Source organism: Harpegnathos saltator, unplaced genomic scaffold (genome assembly GCF_003227715.2).
Source record: "Harpegnathos saltator strain DR-91 unplaced genomic scaffold, Hsal_v8.6 scaffold71, whole genome shotgun sequence".
Taxonomy (NCBI): Eukaryota; Metazoa; Arthropoda; class Insecta; order Hymenoptera; family Formicidae; genus Harpegnathos; species Harpegnathos saltator.
In genome coordinates, this window is record NW_020230549.1 from 1,239,378 (window position 1) to 1,265,412 (window position 26,035).

The following is a 26,035-nucleotide window of genomic DNA, read 5'->3' on the forward strand; positions in this document are numbered from 1 at the left end:
TAAGAGAATCGATCGGAAATGCGGCGTTAATTAGTGATCGTGCATCAACCAACGATAATCGTCGAGCGCGCTACGATCGACCGAAGAATCTGCTGATAATTCAAGCGTCACGAAAGCTCGAGATATTCGGGCAACGCCATTTGTTGTTTTCCCAGTCAGCGTACGTGATTGCGTCATTGACTGGCAGAGGCTACAAAGGTTGGGGCATGACTTTGCCGATTGTTTTGGTACTCTCGTGTATCTCTCCGTGACCGTCGCGTCAGAACGTCTCGAGTCGCTGAATAATACACAGACATCAACGCGACGCGGAGTATGCGTGTCTCGTCGGTGAGATTGTTTACAATGCTCGTCGCGCGAGTGAGATATTTCGTCGATTGTTGAAACATATCGCGCGTCGGTGTCGCGTCAATTTGCATACATTAACATTCTCCGATCGAATCTTACCTACGTGAGTATATCGGTGTCAGTGGCAGAGAGCGAGTTTCGGAAGTGCAAGCCGCCAAGAGCAGGATTCTCGAGCGGAGGATAGAGCAGGCTAGCAGAGGACGAAGGATGCAGTACGTCGTCGAGGCGTGCTCGGCGCCGTGTTTCGAGGTGTGTGTCGAATTGTACGTTGTTACGCGGAATATTTTCAATTTTAACCCCAATGTTGGACAAATATATCGAGGTACACCCGGGAATAAAGAAACACTCCAAATTTGGAATCTACTTCAATATCGGGGGAGAGGGGGGGGTTCGTTATCTCGTCTTGATAAGTAATATCTTACGATCTCTGAGTGTTAATCTTAAGCGCGGTATTTATTCCACGCAACGCTCAAATATCAGGCCGAGCAGCCGAATGCGTAATCGCTCGACCAAAGATCGTAAATACTTTACGACTGTGCGAACACCGGCATCACGGTCCCGCAAATGTTGGGATTTGTTTCTCAAACATCTCGACTTTGAACTTGAATCTGCCAACACTGCTTTTTCACTTTTGTTTACACACTCCTGTTACACCGTGAATCCAAATATGAATTTCTTATTGGTGTACAACCGCCGCTATCTCTGGCCTTACACACACAAAATGTCGTTCTTCACACCTCTCTTGAGTATTCGGGTATTCCTATTGAAATTTCCAACGTCAACACAGTAAGAGACATTGTAAGACAGAAAAACACATCAAGACGGTAGCGTTTGTAGACTCGAGATTCTCTTCGTTAATTATCAACGACACGACGGAATTTTCGTAATCGATATAGAAGCGGAATTTCGACTCGAGCTCTCGGACTAACTCGACAACGTGTTGCCAAAGTCGCCGCCCCGCCTATTTCAGTCGCGTTTGAACGGTTAAAATAATCGCGGAACAAAACAGTCGCGGTCGGCGATGACAATGTGAAGGCGACGTACACACATTGGCGCATTATGCCGCTAACATCTAATGGCGCAACAATAACTAGAATTTTTTCGCTCACACGCGTGTCGCGTCCGCATATTCCTGCGTAGCGATTGTCTATTATTCGACGAAGCGACAATGATGCATCAAACATTATTCTTTTTTTTTTGTTATACATAATTTGTGACGTTTCGCAAAGCAAATGCCGCTATTTCTCAGTAACAATAGACGGCACTCGGTCGCCATTCGTTCCCTTGGAACAATCAACAGTAGTCACGACGCGTGAATATGTCGACACAATGCGAGCGGCTGAAAAATTTTAATTACCATCGTGCGATAGTCACTGAAATTTTACGGCTATTGTGTCGATCGAAACTCTCGCTGTGTGTCTCGTTGAGAAGAGACTGCTTTTCCTTCTCACCTCGGCGCTCAGTAAGTAATTGCAAGTACAAGCTTAACCGTCGTTTCTACAAACAACTACAAACGGCGTGACGCCTTGGTCGAAAATTTCATTTTCCGAAAGTGAGGTGCCACAAGTCCACAAAGGTGTGCGCACCCCGTCCCGCTTTCCTCTCGGCTCTTTCGTTTCTATTCTCGGCACGCATACGCGTGCGAACGTTCCGAGCGGCATTTGCAATGCAAAGCTCGCCGCCACGAAGGTCATTAATTATGCACTCCGCGGCGCGGCGGTGCGCAACAATGGAGTCACCCGGCGAATACACTCGCGGTTTATGACCGTGCTAGGTTTTTCCTCGTTGTATTTTCACAACGAGGTTGCTCCCGCGCGCGCGCGCGCGCAAGTCTCAAGACTCGTGTCGATGAAACAGCGGGGGAAAAAAAGAATGTCGCACGGTGCGAGGCAGAAAGTCCTCGACAGGAAGTCTCCCCGGCGACAAATCGTATGAAAGTATAACGGATAGCCTGGCGATAAAGTTCTTTCGGTAGCGTCCCTTCAAATCCGTCTGTGTGCGCTTCGAGATATAGCAAGCCCGAAGAAGGGCGCGCAAAGATTCACAAAGATAAGACACACAGATAAAGCGAAAGCTTCCCGTGCAAAAGTCTCTCGAGGTCGCAAAGTTTACCTCCGGCTGTGACGCAACCGCGATCTTCGGCATCCTCGCTTTCTCGACACTTGTCGCTCGACTCGGGACGAAGCGATTTGCGCGCGCGATTACAGCGACCGGGAGAAACTGTGTATTTATCGGCGAGCAACAAGAACGCCATCCGGAAAGAGCGCGCGCGCGAACGGCTCTCGCGGCGGTTGCACCCGGGAGGATATTTCGTCACGTTCCCTCGGCTTCGCCGTTAGCGCTCGTTCGCCGTGAATTCGCCCGCGGTACCCACGCCTGCTGCTAATCCCGCGCGAAGTTAATTACCGCGTCGTTGTCCGCGCGCGCGCGCGCGTGTGTGTGTGTGTGTGTGTGTGCGAAAACGACTCCGTTCGCGGTCTCTTCCTCCCGATGCGCCGTATGCGCGCATAAATATCGCGAGGCCTGTCTCTTCCCCCCCTCCTCCTCCCCGCCTCTTTCTCCTTCTTACTCGTGCTCCTACATACGTAGGTGTGCGGATATTAGTCCGTTCACGTGTGTCACGCACACGTGCGCGTCACCGACCAGTCTGGCAGAGTACAGTTATCCGTAATGTATGTGAAAGCAAGTCTCGCGCGCGCGCGCGCGCATGCGCACTTGTGTAAGCGGGTCACACACGCCAGCCGACACGCACGCAGACACGCGCAGCTGTACATAGGCGCCCGTATGTGTTACACAGTGCCATGTACCATATGCCGCCGCTTGGTACATACATGGCATGCGCTCCCGGGAGCGTGCACACGATGGCGATGGCGTAATACGCGACGAACGCGCGCTCGCGCGCTGCGCAGTCCGTAACGGACGGCGTTAGGCGGATTAGCTGGAGTTACGGCTGCACGTAGATGCACAGGTACACACGCATACGCGGGATCCGTGCGCGTGGGGGCTCTAATCTCGTTTGATCGTACATTATAGCTGCGACTGCCTGTCCTTGTCTTCCTCGCTCTCGCGCTCCTTCTCTGTAACTGCGCTGCGACCGGGGTCGGGCGTAAATTGGGCGATCCGTTAGATATATCCGCGCGCTCTCTCGGCACCGTGTTTCCTCGGTCGGCGACACCGGCGATGCAACGCGATCGCAAGGTCGCGCATCGCGCGTGGTCGTTGTAGAGGGAGGGAGAAAGAGAGAGGGGGAGAGAGAGAGGGAGAGAGAGAGACAAAGGGAGAATAGTTGCGACTTTCAACTTCCGCGACGCTCACAACGATGGGTCATCGAGATGATGCAACGGATAGGGATGCACCGGTACAATGGCGTACAATAGTGCGGTGAGCATGTAGCGCCCTGCAGGTAGCGCTCGGGAAAGAACAGGAAAGTTAAGAATGGGAAGAATGTGACGGGCGGAAGAGGAGCTGCAGAAAAAAGCGTAAACCGAAACCGAAACAGGTGTTAGGACGGAAGAAAATAAGGCACACAAAGGCCACGGGAATTCACGAGGAAGCAATATGATTAATAGAGCAGCGGGGTACAATGGACAGGAATTTGACATCATTACGGTGCAAAGAACTTTCTGCCGATTACACCTGGATCGTGTCAGCGCCTGGTTACGTCACGTCATAGCGCGTTATCAGTGAAATTTGTTTGATCTCCCCTCGAGACGAGGAATCAAAACGGCCTCGGCAATCGACGCGCGGTTTCCTCGGCCGGAAAGCGGAGGATTCTTTTTTTTTTTTTTTCTTTTTTCTTTTTTTCCCATTTAGAGGAGCCTGTTTTTATTGGAGGGTGGCGTTGATGGATAGCCGGGGGAAGGGGAGGAGGGGACGAGAGGAGAGAAACAAACGTCTAAGCACCGGTTACGCCAGCGCTCTTCGCGTGCTTCGCCGTTGCGCAAGACGCTATCGACGATCCTTTCTTTCTTCCCCTCTTCGGCCCGCTGTGAGTCAAGGTTTTCGGGCCGAGCGAGACTCCGCTCGGTACCGAGCGCCGGCCGGCTGGAAATTAATGACGCACCGGGCCTTTTCGGAGAACGGATCCGACGCGCTTCGTAATTACACTCGCGAATCTCCGGTACAGGTTTTCCCTCGCGGAGGGACGCGAGGGCGTCGTTTGACTGATCGATCCGCACGCGCTCGGGCGAATTTATGGCGCCGGAGCTCTTCGACAGAACAGCCAGACGTTTGGTCGATGCAATTTCGCGCGTTCTTTCTCCCTCCTCCGCCCCCCCTTTCTCTCTCTCTCTCTCTCTCTCTCTCTCTCTCTTGCGCTTTCTCTCTTTCCTCGCGTAGGTACGTGGATGCGAACAAAACTCGTCCATCGTGCGAATACGGAAAGAACGATAGTCGCGAATCGCCGTGCATACTCGCGGCGAACATCGCACACTGATAGAAAATAGTTATAGTTGAATTAACTATAATCTATCACTATATTTTATAGTTCATTTTGGCGTCAACCATATTTTTATAGTTGGTGGAACCCGCAAAATATAGTAGAATAGACACAAATATATAGTCAATGATTGTCTTAAATGATGGTTTAGTTACTTTTATCACATATATGGTGATTTCTCATTCACGAATATAGTGAGATTTAATATTCATATAGTCACATCTGTCATCATTTAGCAAATATTCTGGTAATATTGACTGTATAAAAGAGTTACTTTACCTACACCATTTTATATTCGTATCCGTACAATAATTTTAGTTTAACTTACTATAATTCTTGGTAAAAATATTATATGCTCGGTTATACTATGCCTATATCGTAATTCTTACCGATATTATGGTAATGCTTACTATAAATATGATATTTCGGATTATAATTTAGTTTTACTACATGCATTATAGTTCCAAGTATCGTATACACCTTTCTCTCAGTGCATGATGGTGACACATTCCGCGCTCGCGGGCGCGCACAACGGGTGGGGAAAATTTGGAGCTTCGTTCGTTACCATCGCGGAATCGCCCAGCCGTTCTCAACGCCTTTAGCCGCGCGCGCATTTCGAGCCGGCGAGGTCAACAGACACACACCAAAGGTGAATTTCCTTTCGCTCGACGCACACTTGCATTCGCAAAAACTCGTACAATATAACTCGCCCGGTGCGTGCGCGCCATTGTGCCGCGTTGAATGGGAACGCACAATAGAAATTCAAAGATCCCGTTAGGCATCCGCTGTTGAATAGGTAGCGTCTCGTTGTGTCCATATTTAAGGCGTACAAAGAGAATGCCTAGCGCGCGTATGTGCCTTGCGTCATGTGCGCTCTCCAAGTCCGTCGCCGATACCGGATCATCGTTTATTCAGTCACCCGGTATTCGATGATGTTTCTCTCGAATGAACGCGTAAATACCGTCTCATGAAGCGGATACCCTGAATGCCCGGTAAGAATCTTAACATCGCGCAGACTCCATTGTTGCCGCGGCTCGTTGCGGAAATTGAAGTCCCATCGTCGACGCAGAAAAATCGTCCCTGCGAGAAGACCGATCCGTCGGCACAAACGACACGTTAAACATTCTTTCCGTTTAATCGAGGACAGACGCGACCTCAGAGACGAAGAGAGAAAGAGAAAGATGGCGTCGAGTTTCCGCTTAGCGAAGTGCTCTCCAGATCTGTATCGTGGGATACGTTTCTGAACTTTGACGCGAAGCTTACAAAGCACCGTGTATGCGGCGACGAGAGACGATAACGGAGTTATTCGCCAAGGCGATATAACAGTGGAAGTGTGTTTAATCAGCGTTCCTCGTGGCGCGCATAGGAGGAAGAGGAGCCCCTCCGGGGCTTCCTCCGACAGTGTCGTCAGCGAATTCGGCCCCTCACGATCCGCTTGGCGTAGCTCCTTTCGAGTCCGGCGCGCTGAAAAATCTGTGCCGTGCGCACCGCTCAGAGAGAGAGAGAGAGAGAGAGATTTATCAATTTCAGGTGTATTATTTTTAACTGCGTCTGCGCCGAAGTTTTGCGCGACGTCTGCGACGCGGAGATAAGAGAGCGAGAAACGAGCGGTGCAAGCGAAGACCCACGCGTAATTAAAAAGGCGGAGCGCACGTAAACGAGGTCCCTCTTTGTTCGGAAGAATTTGTTGCAGTCTCACTCTGACAAATTAAAAGTCCCCGAGGACGCGTTGTGATACACTTGCCGTCGTGCATCTTTCGGATGCACGGAGATTCCTTAATCAATCGCGCGGGACTTGTCTTCGGAAATAGAAGCCCGCCCTGACAGCGGCTGCTGATATATCTTTTATCGACAACGTCGGGGGGGGAGGGAGGGGATTTCCCTCTCTCGGGCGAAGCGCGAGTATTATTCCCGGAATATTCGCGGCTTGTAAAATATTCGTGATCGATACGGGGCGTGAGAGAAATAGGAGACAGAGAGAGAGAGAGAGAGAGAGAGAGAGAAATAGGATATAGAGAGAGAGAGAGAGAGAGAGAGAGAGAGAGAGAGAGAGAGAGAGAGAGAGAGAGAGAGAGAGAGAGAGAGAGGGAGGGAGGGAGATACGACTCTCATATCTTTGTCTCGCGCACAACCGTCGCGTCGTCAGACTTGCAATTACCGTATGAGAATCTCGAACGATATCGCACACGCCACCGTGTCGTCTCTCTTCGCGACCGCTGATCTCGCGTGGATCGAGGGCGCGCGCGCACAGGTGAAAGGCGTGTGCTTTTTTCCCCCTTTATCGCATCGACACGACGAGTGGCCGCGTATAGTCATAAAAATGATAAAAACCAGCCAAATGGCTCCGACTTGTCTTATCGGGACTTATCTCGGCGTTATCTGTTTGTGCGAACAGCGTAATATACTCGCGCGCCGTCTATAACACGGCGATAAGATAGCGCGTGTGTCGTGCCTTCGGTACTTCTCCCGCGGCGAACTGCGAGAACGCGAGCTTCTGCAAATTCGGCCAGCGCCTCGATCTCGTCGATCGGCCGAGAGAGAGGGAGAGAGAGACATCCCGACGTCGCGGCGTCGATGTGTCGTCGATGTGACGCGGTGCGTTGAATTTTCGCCGCCCTAAATACGCGGAAGCTCCGTTGCGCAACGTCCGGCGCGCTCCGCTTCCTCGCGCGTCCGTGACAGCGAAATTCGTAAACCTGTTGGCGAGGTTTATTACCTGCGCAACAACAGCGACCCGAGCCGATCCGCGCAGCTCCGCGGGAGCCGAGGAATCCGGCCGCGACTTTTCGCAATAATTCCCCGACCGGTTCGCATTCCGTTGGGAACCGATATTGTTCCTCCCGTGCGTAAGTCACATGGAAATAGCGCCGGGCGCGCGAGAGAGATGGTTTCTCGCACCTTCGCTGGTTTCTACATACGACTGTGTATGTGTGCGTGCGTGCGTGCGAGAACCGTTTCAAGGAAAGCGAGATCTCCATCGGGCTTTTTCTCGTATACTTGCGCGTTATTTATACGTGAACGCGCGCGCGTCGATTTACCACCTCTCTCTCTCTCTCTCTCTCTCTCTCTCTCTCTCTCTCTCTCTCTCTCTCGCATACATTGCGCGATCCCGCTCGTAGAATTTTGTAGTGCCATGTGTCGTGTACGTGTGTGTGCGTGTGCATACGAGGTGGAATTGCGAGTCGGCACAACTCTGTGCAAATTATTGGACGCTGCGAACGAGAAGAGCGGGTCTCTCTCTCTCTCTCTCTCTCTCTCTCTCTCTCTCTCCGCGCCAGCCGGTCCTCCTCTACCTGTTGCGACGTGGCCGGCACTCCGTCGACCTGTCGTCGAGCTTTAATCGCGAGCGAGCGATTACGAGCGAGGCGACGATGAATGATTTCATAAAATTTTCGTGTCTCGTCGGGGCCGACTTTGCGCGTATTCGATCGATGATCGGTCTGTTATCGCCGAGGTGTTTATCTTAGACGGAACAAAAGCAGTCGCTTGTCGGCCACGATCGCTCGTGGCGGTTCGCATTCCCACGATAGCGTATTTATCCGGTGCGTCGATCTGTCGAGTCAGACGCTGCTATTATAAATCATCGTCGACGCGATAACGCGTTCCACCTTACTGCGATTGATAAAACGCGCGCCGCGACTGTTTGTTGTGCCTTCGATTGTTGCTCACGGCGGCTCGCGTTCGATGACTGATTAGCGACTCGGGAATTGTTCTCACGCTACTAACGCGCGGCTATAATGAGAGAGAGAGGCAGATCCTTATCTAGCTGCCTTCGCGGGACGAACGAATGCACGGCATCCTGCGAGCTCGCCGTCGCGTCGCCGACGCCGAGGAAAGCGACGAGAGTGCGATCGGCGAAAATTTCGACAGAATTCGCGAGCGTGGCCGGCAAGTAGAGCTCGATCTCGAGCTCAACGGAGACAATTGCAATTTAGATGGAAAAAAGATATGCGCTTGAGAAAGCCGTCAAAGGGCCTTTTACTCTTCTTTCAATTGATCTTCCTCTACTCTTTCTCGAAACGCTCCGCCTGCGCGAAATTGTCGCTTAAATTGCGCGAAAAGAATTTCAGCAGCAGACCGTCGAGAATGTAACAGGTTCGTTTCCCTTGAAATACGTTGAACGAAGAATGGAAGGACGAAGGATGAAAGAAAGTGGTGTGAGGTTGCGCGGAGAAAGGAAGGGGCTTCTTTTTACAAAGATAAAACCGCAATTACACCTCTCCGTCTATTCTCATGTCTATTGCCAGCTTGTCAACGGGTTTTCACAGTAGCGGCTCTATGACGAATAGCCCTAGTGTCACATTCACGACAGAGTCAGGGTTGTAGAGAAAGGTAGGAGCGTCCCGCGGAAAGGGACAACGAAAAATAAAATACAGGAAAAGGCATCGTCCTTTTGTGCGGCCGGTGCTTCTTTGAATGTAAAAGAAGCGAAACTTAATTCTTCCAGTTCTTCTTCTATTTATTCCCGCAACGGCTATTGTGTCACAAATATTGGCACAGACGAGAAGGAAGAGAGAGAGAGAGAGAGAGAGAGAGAGAGAGATAGAGGAGCTTGTGCAAAGCGAAAGTTATCGCGAGTCGTATTTCAAAGTGCGGGACGCTCTCCCGGTTACGTCGTAGAGAGAATCTCACTCTCGCGAATGTCGTGTACAGCTTCGGGTTTATCTGTTCTCGGAAGAAGAATTTATCGCGATGCCTCGCCGCGATTATAACAGGATTATGTCAGCCTTGCGACTGAAAATCCATCGATAACTCGTTCCTCTCCGAGCGGAAAAGTCACGCTCCCCCCTCCGTCCGCGCTGCACAGGCGAGCAGCGCTGAGCCGTCGCTGTCTTCACGTAGCAGTACAGTGACACGAGCCTATTTCCGCTCAGCTGCCGCTTACGTAAGGAAATAATTCGAGTCGCGATCCTCGATCCATCGATACACACACCGTGTGTCTCGTTCCAAGGACGCGCGCTACTTTCAGAGGCGCGCTCGTAAAAATGGATAGTCATTAAGACGATGCCGTTATGATCGTTAATTCCGTACCGCTTGACGAATGTCCTTGACGGCTAAGAACTTTACTTCGGACCGCCGCCGACTGATAATTACTCGGTGAACGTGTTTGCGAAGTTCGATCACGTTCGCTCGTTCTCGCCCGCCTCCGTCTCTCCGCGCGCGCTCCTCGAAGCATTCGAATATTGTTGCGCCGATCGTGTTGCACACAGGACGCGCTAAACTTTCCTTGGATATGACTCAGCGCGCGCGGCCCGCGTTATCTGTGCAAATCATTTCCTCCCTGTAATAACACACGCAACGAGTGCGCGAGCGATAAGCGAAATAATCGGGCCGATGACGGAGGTGGAGGCAGGCGCGCAGAAATTTACGACACGGCTCCGGAGGAAATCCTTATCGCGACGTCTCGGTGTATCCGAAGCTCTCTTCTCTCACGGCCTCTCTCTCTCTCTCTCTCTCTCTCTCTCTCTCTCTCTCTCTCTTTCTCGCGCGCGCGCGATTTCTTTTCAACGCAGAGCACGCGCCAGTGTGAATCGGCTATCCGATGAAAATTAGAAAGTCTCACGCAGCACCGTAATCCGGATACGATAAACGCGCGTTTGCGCGTCCGCTTGTCGGCGACGAGCGAAGGAGCAGCCGTGAATTATCGTCGCTGATTTCCATCGCGAATTACCTTACCGTTTGCCGTAAACGCGACTCGAGCGTTTTAATCGTATCCCGACCCAGCACCTGCCCGCTGTTGCGGAACCTCCTCCTCCTCCTCCTCCTCCTTTTCCTCCTCCTCCTCCTCCTCCTCCTCCTCCTTTTCTTCCTCTTTCTCTCTTTCTCGTGTATCTCGTCCAAATGAAATATGGCGAAAATTCTCTCTCGCAAGAGTAACGACGATCGCTTACACGCGAGGGACGAGAGGCGGGGGAAAAGCACGAGGCTCGCGTGAGAAGTTAATCGGCGCGGCGGTTGAGAGTTCAGCGGGAGAAAGTCAACGAACCAATAGCGAGCGGTGCTTGATTGACTCTGAATGGCACGCCGCTTTTATTACGTGCAATCGCTTATAATCCGTCTCCGTTCCTCCCTCGTCCTCCTCCTCCTCCTTCTCCTCCTCTTCCTCTCCCTCCCCTTCCATTCCGCCTCCCCCTTCCTCCTGCGCTGCATAGCGATGCTCGACTCTCTCGTTCTCTTGCTCGTCCCACATCGTGCGCGACGTATACCCGGTGGCGTGCTCCCAAGTATAGGTTCGGCCACTTACGTGATGTGCTCGCTCGCCTCGCGACGGATCGAAACGCGATCCGTACATAGCGAGAGAGGCCGAATTGTATCCTTCGCGTTGTATTTCTTCCACTGTTATTTGCCGGACGCGTGGAAGAGCTGGTCGGAGTCGTTCAACCCCGTTTAGAGAGAGTGCGTACTCAACGCCCGTTATATTCTCCTCCCTTTCTCCCCTCCCTCTCTCTCTCTCTCTCTCTCTCTCTTCCTCTCTGAGAAATAATATGCGATGCCTCGTGAAATTCGCCGCGCACACTATCGCAGATGGGCGGAATGTGAAAAGCACACGCGTCGGCCGGGGTTTACCGTGAGATACGGGAAACTGCGATCGGTCACGCTCTCAAACGATGTTACCTGTGCCGAGCGGACAGCGCGCGCGGTATGCAATATTTATGGAGCGTTATTCTGTTAGAGTCGCGCGCGATTATAACCTCTTTGTGTGTCACTAATAAATGGACGGTATAAAATAAATAACAAATACCGAAAGCGCGAGCTGTTCTCTTTTTTAAACGAGCGCACCTTTGGCGAATGCCAGAGAGAGAGAGAGAGAGAGAGAGAGAGAGAGAGAGAGAGAGAGAGAGAGAGAGAGAGAGAGATACGCATACACACACGCACACATGGACGGTGGTTTTACTCGCGACAGACGTGCCGCGTGTGCGGCGCGTTAACGTTGCGTTCGCCGAGCGCTTTTAACGAGGACTTTGCGGGCTTTTGTGCCAAGCCGTCGCGCTCGTTGCACTTTTCTTTTGTATAACGACGCGTCTCGCGCTCGCTCATGCGCCCGTTAAAAGCGCGCGCGCGACATGCAATGACGCGAGTATCCAGGTAAACAGAACGTGGGTTGACATTTACTCGCGCCTCGATTAGCATAGTAAACCTTCTTCTCTCCGCGAACCTATAATTAGATTCGCAGCTCGGCCTCTTCGAGCACCTCCTCGTTGCGCGAAGACGCGACGTCGCCGCCGCGTCTGTCCTCCTTCGATTCGTCCCGAGAGACCTTGCGAAGACCTTGACACGATCTCTGCTCCCGGTGTCGAGAGAAGAGGTCGAGAGACGAGTCGCGCTCTTTCTCAGAGACGAGACCACCCGTCTCGCGTCCACTTGGAATTTCCTCGGTGAAATGGAAAGCGCTCGGTTCGTTTCTTTCCTGCGAGCCTCGGGGATGAGATATATTCGGCGAGCGCGCGCGGGGATATTCTTCGTGTATCGCGAATATCCGTCGCGTCGTCTGTAATATATGAAGTGAGACAGAGAGTAAGAAGTGTCTCGTTCTCTCGGTTTCTCGCGAGTCGAGATTGATCGAGTCTCTCTCTCTCTCTCTCTCTCTCTCTCTCTCTCTCTCTCTCTCTCTCTCTCTCTCTCTCTCGCGGTAATTACGATGCAAATTAGACATTTTCGTTTGCGTAACGTGACGCACGCTTACGAGCCCCGGAAAATATTCCGCTGCGATATCGCCAGTCGGCGGTCGTACGGCATATACACGTCATACGCGAAATCCCTGACGTCGTCCTGACGACGACAGGAACTCGGAATCCCGGTGCGAGCGCCGGGCAGTGTTTACAGTCTTCAGTGAGCACTAGTTTCTCGGCGCGATTCGATGTACCGGTTATTTGATTGCATTAATTTACGGTCTCCCAGCCGCTCCAGAAACGAGTTCCGTCGAGTTTAATCGACGTGCGTTGATAGCAACGGCTGGAAGTTGTTTGTTTGATCCTCTCGCTCCGGGAGTAGCTCCTTAGTCGCACGTCGAAGTTCCTTCGGTAACTTCGCGCGGAGTATTTTCCGAATCTCTTGCCACGGCGCCGTTAACGAAGCCAGTCTCGCTCCGGAGACGCAGTTTTCGCGCGAATCCACGGCCGGTGTGGGTGCAGCGACGAGAAACGCCGCTGTTAATTCATTTTCCCACCAGGACCTCGCGCCGCGAGCATCCTCCCGTTCCATCCTTCGATCCGCGCCGTTATTTTCCGTCGTGCAGAAACGCGGATTTTGTTGCGCGTAAGTCGTGCCGCCACAACGCCGAAGAATTGATGGCGGTCGCTCGAGCGCAGGATCGTGCGAATGTCGATATTATATATATATATATACACACACACACACATAGAGAGGGGGGAGGCGAGAGATCCATGTAGAAATGGCTCAGGGTGAAAAAACAATGCGAGCGCTCTTTGACGTTCCACCACGGCCTCCTCCATGGGAGGAACTATATTTAGGTCCTTTTTTCCCCGCAGACTTTTCCGACAGAATCCTCCCACGCGGGGAAAAATGACAACTTAAAATAACGATATCCGGCGACTGTCGTATTAGCCGGCACCGTTATTTCCAGCCTTCGTGCACGCTTCTCTCTCTCTCTCTCTCTCTCCTCTTTTATCAGACACACACAGGCGCGATAGCGCGCGCGCGCTCTTTTCGCACGTCCTTTGTTTTTTTCTCTTTGCGCGCTCGCTCGCGACGTTGATCTTGATTGCGCGCGGCGTTGCGACACGCGAATCTGCAACCGCGCTCGAGGAAAACAAGTTTTCCCGCGACCGCTGCGCATCGAAGCTCTCTCTCTCTCTCTCTCTCTCTCTCGCTCGCGCGTACACGACTCGATGCCCCCCCCCACACACACACACACACGCATGGAGGTACACGTGACTGGGAAAGTCCCGGCGATTTTAAACGCGGCTTCGATCGGCGCCGCGGGCGACAATACCCGCCACGTATTCCCCCGGCCGCCCCCGCCGCCGCGCCGCCCCTGCCGTGCATGCTAATGAGACGTCTGGCGAAGAATTTGGGCTAACCACGCGAACAGAACGTGATATCTCTCACGGGTCGCGCGCGCGCGAGATTCAGCAGTCGGACGTGGCATTTCCACATACACATGCACGTGCACGCGCGCGCGCGCGCGCGCGCACACACGCGCACCGTCGCACTACGTGCGAGGCGCAATTGGAGGCTGCGTCGCGGACGGGGGAAGAACGCCGCTAAAACGATATTTATACCTGCGCATGTGATCTCGCTCCTCCGCGGACGAAAGAACGATAATCGCCGCGCGCTCGCACGTGACATCATCATTGGCGTCATGTGCGCGCGCGTGTGTACATACGCTGCATACGCGAGACACACACACACACACACACACACGACGGTTCGTTATTTGCCTGACAATTGAATGACACGGAGTGCGCGTCTCGAGCGAGAACGTGTGTGCACGCACATAACCCCGCGCGCTCGACAGAATGCAGGCTCGCGTTATGTAAAGAACGTCTCGGTGAATGATTAACATTGACTGCGCGGTGCTCCGACATTCCGAGAAACGTCGGAGGAAGTATCGCGCGCTGTTCGGAGCGCGCTGGTGCTCTTGACGGGACGAGCTCAACGTCGGGGCTCAGCTCGCCGTCATTGGTCAGCGGTTTAGTAACTTATCCTGAGACTGTGAATAAAAATGTTATGGGCTAACTTTAATACTTTCCGTAATTCAGTGATCAGCTGATCACGCTTGGACACCACAGCCATGTACTGTGCTTACAAACTTGATTTTAGCTATTCATCTTGCAATATTAAATGGAGAAGCGGATAAATTTTTTTGATCACTTGTTATCGTGGGGTCTGTTCTTTACAGCTGCACTGCTGAACAAGTGCGATAAGTTAGAGCGAGAGAAGATATAGTTGTCTCATTTTAACTTATTGCACCAGTTGAGCAGTGCAGCTACAAAGAACAGGTCCTTGATAATCGATCAGCTGATCAATTACGGAACGTACCCAGGTTTGGTTTAAGGTCTACCACCTTGCAACTGAAACTAAAGTTTTCGAAGCCGATTGCGAGCTGTTATTAGCTGTTATGTTAATTACAACGCAGATGCAATGAACCGACGACTTAAGGCTATCACACACAAACGAACTTAAGCAGTAAGACGTAAGTAGTAGTAAGCAAATCGACCAATCACAAAATCGAAATTTAAGGACGCCATTTTAAAACTTACGAGAATAATTGATTGTGATCGGTCAGCAGTTTCTTTACTGCTTACGTTCATTTGTGTGTGGATGGCCTTTAGCGTGAGGTAACAAATGGTGATCGCGTTGCTATTTTACACACCTTCAGCGCCAGAGCGGTAAAGAGCGATAGAGCTTCCATACCCGCAGTAGCTGTAATTGAAGGCATCGTTTGAGGAACAAACGATGACCTCGGGTAGTAACAGACCTGGTAGGTAAGACCTGATCCACCGTAGGAGCAGCGCCTTCTCTTCATCATTCCTCAGTACCATTCCTCTTCGCACCTCCTCTTGTGTGTCGTTCGTTCACTCGTTTACTCGTCCCTAATCATCGTGTCCCTTTCCATCCCTCGGTGGAGGCACCCTCCTGGAACCTTCTCGCCTCCCTGTATCCTGCAGATGAGTTATCATCTGGGATACGCGGCGAAAGCGATTGGCAGTATTAATTGAAATAGATATCTTATGCCCCGCAGAGGAGCTCTCTATCATGGAACACCTTCATTCCCATGCCGCCCGCCGGCAGGAGCCACGGGGCGCCGCACTCGGGAATGACCACTTCGCACACAGGTCACCACCATTCGGGCGGCCCGGGTGCGGCCGCGTCTGCCGCGGCAGTCGCTCACCCTGTGACCGTGGCTCAGCAGCAGCAGCAACAACGGGAGCGCGGACGGGAACGAGAACGGGAACGCGACCAACGCGAGTGGGAGCGCTTCCCAGAGCGCGAACGGGAGAATGAGCAAATGGCAGCAGCCATGAGGCTGCACCTCCGCCAGTCGGACACCAGGGATCACATCGCCGCGCAGCAGGGGGCCGCTTATTTCGCGGCCACGGCCCCGCCGTCTCAACAGGTGCGTGTGTATGGTCTCGACCGCGCGCTGGCTTCTCTCAGCGAGCTGCTCTTCTTCCCTTCCTCTTCCCCACTCACCGACGACGCTCAAACGATCCGCGTTACATGTCGGGCGGGGTTCGATGTTTCGTTGACGAATTCTCGTTTGGTTGTTGCCGATCTTCAGACTCCCCAACCGTTTGGCGGTCAAGTTGACGTGAAGGTAAACACACTACCCTCGCCTTGACTGCTACGGTTGACCGCCGGACGGTTGGAGCACAGAAATCGGGATCACTAGCAAGGAATCAGCGTCTGCTGTGAAGTAGACAGATGCGGCGGCGGAATGTTTGAACGTCCGTGAAAGGAGCAGCTTGAAAGGATAATTTTTCTCTTCTTCTTAATGAGATATATTTCTAACGAGACAATACGTGTTTCAGGCATCTCGACCGTCGAGCGTGCCCGGGAAAGTCGACTATCACCCACCACCGGCGCACTCGCGGACGTCGAAGACGTCGTTACCCTCGGTCAGCACCTTGCACGACAAGCCGCCGCCAGTGGTCGGGCCGTCGCACAGCTCGTTACCGAAAGTTGAGCCGAACATGAACCTGTTCGGCACTTACACTTCGTACGCGCCAAACTACATACACGACGTGAAAATGAAGAGCGACCTGGGCCAAGCGCACAAGTCGCTGCCGGGCAAGAGTGGACTGGCCGGCGGCCTCGAGAGGGACCACCACGGCAGAGAGGTGCTGCAGAATCCGCCGTCTCTGCTGCCAGACCACAAGAGCAGCAGCTCGGTGATCGTGAAAAACGAGGGACGGGAGCCGAAAGCACCGACGCCGCAGCAGCAGCAGCAGCAGCAGCACTCATCCAGTCCGAAGATAATGTCTTACCTGAACGTCCAGTCGGTGGTACCGCAGCACAAGGCGGCCGCGTACGAGTACAGGAGTCCGACGCAGAGTCCGCACCATCTTCACCACCTGGACGGCCTGCAGGCGGCGGCGAAGAGCATACCGCCGCCACCGGCGAGTCATCACCGTGGCGCTGTGCCGACGACAACGACGCAACTGCCGAGTCCGCACGGCCACCCGCCGCCACCGCCGCCAGCGCCTGCGCCGCACTCGCACAACCGTCAATCTCCGCACACCCAACACCCGCACGTTCAACCGCCGACGCCGCTATTGCCGCCGCATCCTTCGCCGCCAGAGCCGCGCTACCTGAACAGGTCGGAGCAACAGGGTATACCGTCGTATGCTCCGGCAAAGTCCGCGTATCCGTATCCTCATCCGCATCCGCCCACGGCCTCGCCGACGTCGCACTATGCCGCGCCGACGACCGGCTCCAAGCCGAAGGTCAGCAGCCCGGCACCGCAGCATTTCTACGGCAAACCCAACTCCGGCATCATGACCGGCACGCCGGTGTGCCGTGCGTCTGAGCCGGCGGTCGCCGCGCCGATACCGTTGACCTCGAAGGCTGGCAGCTCGCCTTACCAGCAAGTGCCTCACCATGGGGCGCCACACCTGCCGCCACCTGCGCACAGCAGATCCGTCTACGACGGCCGGGGTGCGTACACCGGCTCGATGCCGGCCGGAAAACTGCCGCCGCCGTTGCACGGTTCACCGCCTACGGCCGCCTCGGCGCCTCTCTCGAGGCCGATCGTTCATCCCGTTCACCGCACCATCAGCCCGCATCAGCAGCCCGGCCAGACGATGCAGCATGTGCAGCCACAGATCAACACGGCCTTCCAAACGCAACCGCTCGACCTCGGGGTGGAGAGGTCGGGCTCGCCCAAGAGGAAAGCGCCGACGCCGTTGTTGTGTGACAACAACGCCGGTCAACCGGTGGCTCTGGAGGTATCCAAGAAACGTCGTACGGAGGAACCGCAGCCACAGCCGTTATCGTTGCAATGCGTCGGACCACCTATGCTTTCCAGGGTGAGCGAGCCCAGTCCGCTCATCGCCTCAGCCGCCACGTCCATCACCACAGTCGTCAATACCGCGGCGTTGCTCGCCCAGCCGAACAGTCAAGCGCAAGAGCGCACGGTCACGGCGGTGAGCCCAGCGCCGAGAACTTCCAGCGGTGACGGCTCGGTACGGCCCGCCAGTACTGGCAGTGTGTGCTCGCTCAACCCCACGCCAGTGAGCGCGGTACCCAGTCCGGCACCTATACCAAGTCCTGCGCCCTCTACCGCACCCAGTCCAGCACCTAGCGCGCCTGGCACACCCGCCAAAGTCAACAACATCACCACCAGTACCGCGGATAGCGAGAAATCCAACAGCCCGGCACCGAGACCACCCAGCAGCACCAGTTACCCGGTGCACAAGCTGAAGAAGGCGTGGTTGCAAAGGCATTCTGGCGAGGACGGCACGGAGGACACCACTGGCATCGTCGGCAGCGGTTCCTGCGTTACATTACCTTTGAACATTTCCCAGGTGCCATCGCAACCGTTGAACAATAAGGAACACCGCGAGAGCAGCAGCGGCGGCGGCGGCAGCGGTGGCGGTGGTGGTGGTGGTGGTGGTAGTGGTGGTGGTGGTGCTAGTGGTGGTGGTGGTGGCGGCGGCGGCGCTTCCTCCAACACGACCAACAATGCGCCGACGAGCACCTGTCTGCCCAGCGCGGTAAACTCGATTCACAATATCGGCAGTATGGCGGTCAACAGCATCAACAAGAGCAAGGTAACCGGCAAGAGCGGCCGGAAACCGACGAACAAGGAATCCCTCAATGGCCATGCCACAGATACCACCAAGACCCCCCAGGAGGACTCGTCCAGCAGCGACCCGGAGAGGAAGTCGCCGCCCAAGCGAAAGCCACCCAAGGTATCTATCTCTATTGGTCGTTCGTCCGTAGATATTGTTGCAGTAGTTGTTGCGTGTTGTGTTGTTGTTTTGTTGCTACTGCAAGCTCGTCATTTGAAGCGCGCATGTCGCGCGCCTTGTAGGTCTTTACTTGCTTGCTACTTGAAAAATACTCGGGACATGTTACTCTCTAAGGTATAAATTCGTAACGATAATTCTGCAACGTTTAATGCAATATTAAATTTCTTGCCAATTTAACTCGTGAAATTGTACAACTCGAAAATTTAAGATCTTGCAATCTGCAGTCCTGTTGCTTGAAAATGAAAGCATGTCTGACCTCTTCGTTGAGTTGTACTAGTACCTGGAATTTTTCCTCTTTCTTTTTTTTTCTTTTTTTTTTCCCTTTTAGGAAAATATATAGCCATTAAGTACAAGCGTATATGGCTTACTACTATCTCGATTCTTTATCAATGATAGTGGCGGCTCGTAGCGGAGACTTTAGAACTATATCTTGTAATATTAACTTTTTGCAAAAGCCTAACGGCCTAACTGGCGCCATCCGGCGGAGTCACAGAAAACTCGATGGTCGCATAGTTTGAGTCTCTGCTAAGTAGGGTTCGAATCTTGGCTAAATTGACCCAATAAATATTATAAACCTGTTATAATTTTATAATTTTTCAAATTGCCGATGAAAAGTTCCTTTGACCTGACGATGAAATTATATTACATTACACAATAAAATTTTGAACAAGCTGCAAAGCGATTCAGACAAAGTATAAATGCATTTCTTTGTATTGCGTGAGCATCTTACGTACTGTAGCCGTTTTGTTGCAACATTAAATTGTGGAAAATTATTGTATTTGACAACATCAGCCTTTTAATAGCAAGATAATTAACGTTGGCTCACCGGTCGATTATCGACCATATTTAAACCTCGTGTATAAACTACGCGCCATTTTCCTAACGGAATACGCGTATGAATCATTGGACGTCGAACGAAACACAAGTGCGTACGCGTAGTTTCGTGTAAGATATTAATTAGACCGATTCATGGAGCCGATTCGCGCAAAGGATATCCAACGTCGCTATCGAGCGTTGCGTTTTGCATCATGGGAGAATGTGGTAAAGTAGTTGGTATTTTCGTTACATGGAATTGCGTCGCGAACGCAACATAACCTCAATTCTCGTAACGTGCTCTTGCGTTTGCACGCGATAATTTGGATTCTAGTCGAAATTCTACAGTAAATCGGGCACTGATAATTGCACTTGCTTGAAATTATAACAATTTCGGTATGGAATATTTTGAAAATTATGCTGCATAGTACATATTGTCTCAGATTTCGAAGGAGAATGCACTAGAGGACGAGTACTTTCCCGGTGAATTCCCGGTGTTAGTCGATCATTATGAAGCAAATTCTTCGAAATTGCAAAGTCACGCGCAAAATAAAGTAGGGAGACAGCTGTAAATCATAAACAGTAATTTCGCAAGTAGATGCACATATGTGGGCTACATGCGATACCTAGACAAATCCATAACAGCATTGTGTAATTTTTGACTATGCTTAGACTTGAGTAGATACCTGAACTCGATGTACCTGAACCGAATGGTAGAGTTGTGTGAAGTAGTGGTGTGGCCGATTAGCAGCTTTTGGCTAGTAGATACGGCAAGAGCATGAACTTCCTGACTACTTAATAATCTGTGCCCTGTGGTAGGTAAAACGAAAGAAGGGCGCCGCACGGAGGCAACAAACAGCCGCGGAAGATCAGCGGAGGCGGAAAGAAGACAAGCAAAGTGGCGTAGCTGGTGCAGGTAGCGAGTCCAGCAATGAGAGCGAAGCAGGCTCTGCCAGTGACACCAGCGAGCAGCTGAGCTCTATTCAACCTACATCGAGGGTGCGACACACCACGGCTAATTCCAACAATTCCTCGGGAAACGGTTAGTTGACGTAGCTTCTTGTAAATGGACTTCCCGTCAGGTGAACTAACTATTCACTTGCAGGGTAAGTGGTCCGTGTTCCATGATTGTACAATTATTCCTCTCCCTAGAGCTGTGTACGGGAACTCAAGAAAATCAAGAGCGAATGAGTCCGAACAGAATAGTTCTTAACACATGGAGCTCCATGTTTTTGCCGGAGAAAAATGTAAAGATTTCGAGTAACCTTAGATCTCTCATGCTTTTCGCGAGTTCCCCACTTATCTTTGAATTTTTGTGATTCATTGTCACGCACTTACCCTATTCTTTAATTATCCTCGTTTCACCTGAGAAATACACCTTTGTATATAGTATATGCACATATATGATGAAATATTATACGATAGTTGATATCTATGATATGAATAAATATATTATGAGCTTTTTAACACTGAATAATGTCGATTGTATGACAAAACAGACAGTAGCATTGGATCACCGTTGAATCAAAAGATGTACGTTTTGTTGTATAGGAAGTAACAAAGAACCTCGGAAACGCGGTAGAAGACCAAAGACTACGAAGGGTAACGAAGTTGGAGGAGAAGACCAGCAGCCTCGTCAGAAGAAGGAACGCAGGGACGACAGTGCGAGCGGCGGCAACAACGGTCCAGGCGGGAGCGGCGGCAGAGGCGATCCCTTTCGCAAACCACCGATATCACAACTGAAGAAAACCGGCGAGAGCTGGCTGCAGGACGGCGCCTGCTTCGAGGTGGCGCCCAAGTTGGCGAAGTGCCGCGAGTGCCGATGGACGCCGCACCAGCGCTCTAAGAATTTACCGCAGAATATCTTCTGCAGATTCTACGCGTTTCGCCGACTGCGCTACACCAAAAACGGACAACTGGCCATAGCGGGATTCAGCGACCCACACAAGGATGCATCCGAGGTATGCGCAAAGTCCCCTGTGCTTTTTTCGCATCGACTACAAATCGATCATTGACACACGCGGATTGACAGACTCGCGTCTCCTCACCTGTGATCCAAGCTGTACGCTCTCACGTGAAAATTATCGTTACGATGTTACAGGAAGATCTTCGATTATGGTTACCAGGAAAGGATAACCAGGAGTCAGCGGGGAAAGACGAAAAATCTGAGAAAAACGAGAAAGACAAGGCAGATCGGGAAGACTTAGACTTGGAGACGGCTCATCGGCTTCTTCGGCAGGTTGGCGATCAATTCTGTGATCTTTTGCACCAGGAGAAAAACGCCCTGCAAGAACACATGGCTGAAGGTAAACTTTTGTTTCTCTTTCTCCCTCTCTTCTTCTCTTTTGTTTCCAAAATTGTACGTGTCGCACAATTGACCCACCATCTCGTCTACACCGATTAACACGAATCTCACATGTATAATAATGAAACATACACGTGCCGCATATCGTAAAGTTCATTGTTTTCTTTTGTTAATAATTGAAATTCTCGTCGAAATGCATTTGATTCTTTTGTATGTCATTTACGTCGCCATTCAAACGTCCCATATATACACAATATTATGTAACGTCCGAAAGATGGTTCTCAAGTATATATGGATAATACTTCATTTATTTCTATATTCACAACTAATTATTTATATCGGACCTATGTATCTCGTCCAAGTACTAGGATGCATGTTCGCTTGCGTGACCCTTTTTTTTTTTGTTCGCATGTTTTAACGCTTTGCGCATCGGTTATGTACCTTTTGACAGCGAGTTCGGCGGTTGTAGACGGAACGGTAGCGTGGAAACGAGTGATCCAAGGTGTCCGAGAAATGTGCGACGTATGTGAGACCACGCTGTTCAACTATCATTGGGCTTGCGCCAAATGTGGCTTCGTCGTCTGCATCGATTGTTACAAGGTAAGATGTCACGCTCGATATCATTCTTTTCTTCTTTTTTTCTCTCTCTCTCTCTCTCTCCCTCCCTCCCTCCCCCATCCCCTCTCTCTCTCTCCTCCCTCTCCCTCTCCCTTCCTCCCCCATCCTCTCTTTCTCTCTGTCTCCTTTCCTTTCAGTTAGAAAATGCTAGGAACTACATGATGACAAATAACTAACAGATGTTACGTGATGTATCATAGTAATATTTATCGAGCTTTTTAACACTGACATTAATGTGTAATCGAAAATGTTCTCACCTTTTCTGCGCGGAGACGAGAAAGTTCACTGAAACAGCGACGTATCGCATTGATATTTTAGGGACGCAAGAATGGGACGATCAAGATCTGGGGCGACGGCGGCAAAGACCGGGACGATTTCTCGTGGCTTCTGTGCACAAACAGACAGGCTCACGAACCGGAGCGGCTCATGCTCACGCAGATCATCGCCGGCGACAGTCTGCTGCGACTCGGCCAACGTTTGCACGAATGCCGCGCGGAATGGGGAATCGCGCAGCACTGCGCTTGCTCGCTCGCGACACCCTCGCAGCCGAACGAGATCCTGCGCAACCTGATCAAGGGCGACTCCGTGCCGGTGCTCAACGGAAACGTCAAGCAGGAGGTGAGGGAGGAGAAGAAGCTGAACGAGTCTAACGGCGCGTCGTCGGAGAGCAAGACCAACGGCGAAGACAAAAACTCGCCGCTGAACTGGCTGGCTGACGTGGCGCTGCAGAATCAGGACAAGAACGAGAGCGGCTCGAGCTCGGACTCGGACGAAGATCGCGAGGAGGGCTTCTCGACGCTGCGGGAGCTGCTCGTCGGATCGTCGCACAAGTCAAACGGCAACGGCTCCAGATCGAACTCGCCCACGAACAACGCGAGCGGCGTGAATGCCACCGCCGGCAACAACGTCGCCAAGTCCGGCAAGAAGTCGAAGATGGACACGTTGGACGAGGTGATATCCAGCGTGATCGAGCACAGCGTGAAGAAAGAACGGGATAGCGGTCTAGACGACGAGAAGCCGCGCGAGTTGAAGCACTTCGTGCGACGTTATAAGTGGACGCAACGAGGCCGCGAGCCGTTGCCCATCAGGATTATGACTCTGACTGAGAGCAAGAGCCTGTACCCGGACGTACCGCACTCGTGGCTCTGCGACGGCAAGCTGCTGAGGCTAAACGACCCGAACAATCCCAACAACTATCGGATATTCCAGGACCAGTGGAAGCGCGGTCAACCCGTGATCGTCTCGGACGTTTCCAAGGCGTTGGACATGAATCTGTGGCACCCGGATTCGTTCGCGCGCGACTTTGGCGACGAGAAGAACGATCTCATCAACTGCATGACGGGCAACTTGGTGCCGAATCAGCCGATGCGTAAATTCTGGGAAGGCTTTGAACACTTCTCCAAACGGCTCAAGGACGAGCGGGGTAATCCTATGCTGCTGAAGCTGAAAGACTGGCCGCCCGGCGAGGACTTCGCCGAGCTGCTCCCGTCGAGATTCACGGACCTGATGAAGGTCCTACCGTTGTCCGAGTATACCCACAGAAACGGCAGACTGAATCTAGCGAGCCGTCTACCCAATTGCTTTGTGAGACCGGACTTGGGACCGAAGATGTACAACGCCTACGGCTCTGCGCTTCATCCCAACAAAGGCACGACCAATCTCCATTTGGATATCTCGGACGCCGTCAACGTCATGGTATACGTGGGTATCCCGAAGGACGCCGACAGCGACGAACACATCAAAGGTACGCACTTTTATTCGTCCTTAATCGTGATAACGTGACGTGTGATTAAGCGAGGAGGCTCATCTGTTTCCTCGCTTTTGACGTTATAAACCAAGTTTCTTGTACTCTCTTGCCGGTATGTCATGCGAGATGCAATCGAAAATCGTTCGTTGTTACAGAGGCGTTGAGAGCGATAGACGAAGCAGGCTGTGATATTCTGACGCGTCGTCGCGTTCGCGACCGTGGCGAGGCACCTGGCGCGTTGTGGCACATTTACGCAGCGCGCGACGCCGACAAGATCCGAGACCTTCTAAACGCCGTGGCTTTGGAACGCGGCGCTCGGTTGGAACCGCATCATGACCCCATCCACGACCAGAGCTGTTACCTCGACGGGCCGTTGCGGGAACGATTGTATCGAGAATATGGTGTCGAAGGGTAAGCACATCACCTTACACGGTTTTACGTAGATTGAATATAATATTCTTAATCACAAATGTATAAAGTAGTTTAAGATAGCTTGTGTGTGTAACAAACAATACTGTAACAACAGAATATTGCACGTTGCAGGTACGCCATTGTCCAATGTCTCGGTGACGCGGTATTCGTGCCGGCTGGCGCGCCGCATCAAGTCCGTAATCTTCACAATTGCATCAAGGTGGCCGAAGACTTCGTGTCGCCGGAGAATGTCTCGCATTGCTTCCACCTGACTCAGGAATTCCGCGCGCTATCCGACACGCACACCAATCACGAGGACAAGCTGCAGATCAAGAACATCATCTATCATGCGGTGAAGGACTCGCTGACCGTCTTGGCGAACGTCAAGGAAGAGACACTCGCGAAGCTCAACGAGACGAAGACGAAAGAGGAAACGTAGCCCTAGGCCCCCGCAATACGGTAAAAGCCGTGGATGATCTTTGGAACGAATTTCGTCGTAGTCACGGCGAAACTGACCCCGTTGCCGACTTCCTCGGCACTCCCGAACAGCGGAGAATCTTGCTGGCAAGAATAACCGGGAGAAAACTGCAGAAGACGACCTCCTTCCCCTCCGCGAAGAAATCATCTCGCGGAGGGGTACGTCGCTGAGGTAAAGAATTTGTTGTGATATTTGACCAGGAATCGTTTTGGAAAAAAACATTATAATTTGCGATATCTCGCCTGAGCCAGTATTTGGTTTTTCTTTTATTTTTTTTTTTTCCTTTTCGTTTAATTTTCGTGCTGTCTCTTGCACCGAGTCCGTTTTTTGCTCTCCCGTATAACGGGCAAAAAGCCGCCCGCGGACATGAAGTCCGACGAGCTGTATGAAATATATGAGAAAAGAAGAAGGGGAGAAAGATTCGTGGGTCGGATCGCGCGATAAGTAAACGCCGCATCCATTTACTATTGTGATACAAGGAGGACTTTGTGGATCGTATATGTAATTAATTATATCGTGCCTGTATCCAATACACACATACACACACACACACACACAACAAACACACACACATACACATACTGTCTATATTATATAAATGTAGATATTTGAGTATATATATAAATATATATATATGTATATGTACAAACATATGTATATATATATATATACATATTTATATATATATATATATACACACACACACACACACACACACACACACACATACTGTGTACTGAATGAATTTTTGCTAGCAACTACGCGAGACGGTTGTCTAGGAGTACCTTTGTGCAATTAGATGGTTGAACAATTTAGCTGGATCAGTGATAAATATTGGATCCATTAACCGTGTGCTCTGGTGGTCTGGTGCTTTCTCTGGTGTATCTCGAACGTAGCCCCGCCAGAGATAGTCGATACGTGTTCGCGTTAGGTTTTTATGTTT

General features: G+C 51.7%; 1 protein-coding gene across 6 annotated transcripts in view; it reads left to right on the forward strand.

Annotated features, from left to right (window-relative positions):
- Positions 1-25,373, forward strand: part of Kdm3 (Lysine demethylase 3) — a 311,563-nt gene extending 286,190 nt beyond the window's left edge. For 3 of the 6 annotated variants that reach the window (XM_025305748.1, XM_025305749.1, XM_025305752.1), the window contains exons 10-18: positions 15,471-15,863; positions 16,279-18,660; positions 20,353-20,575; positions 21,085-21,494; positions 21,635-21,839; positions 22,290-22,438; positions 22,775-24,200; positions 24,359-24,614; positions 24,747-25,373. In XM_025305748.1, coding sequence (XP_025161533.1) covers positions 15,471-15,863; positions 16,279-18,660; positions 20,353-20,575; positions 21,085-21,494; positions 21,635-21,839; positions 22,290-22,438; positions 22,775-24,200; positions 24,359-24,614; positions 24,747-25,053 — 5,751 coding nt within the window. In that variant the 3' untranslated portion in view covers positions 25,054-25,373. Of the gene's footprint in view, positions 1-15,470; positions 15,864-16,278; positions 18,661-20,352; positions 20,576-21,084; positions 21,495-21,634; positions 21,840-22,289; positions 22,439-22,774; positions 24,201-24,358; positions 24,615-24,746 lie in introns of those variants that run through there. The other 3 variants (XM_025305751.1, XM_025305750.1, XM_025305753.1) reach the window with 3 other exon arrangements.
- The last annotated feature ends 662 nt before the right edge of the window (positions 25,374-26,035 follow it).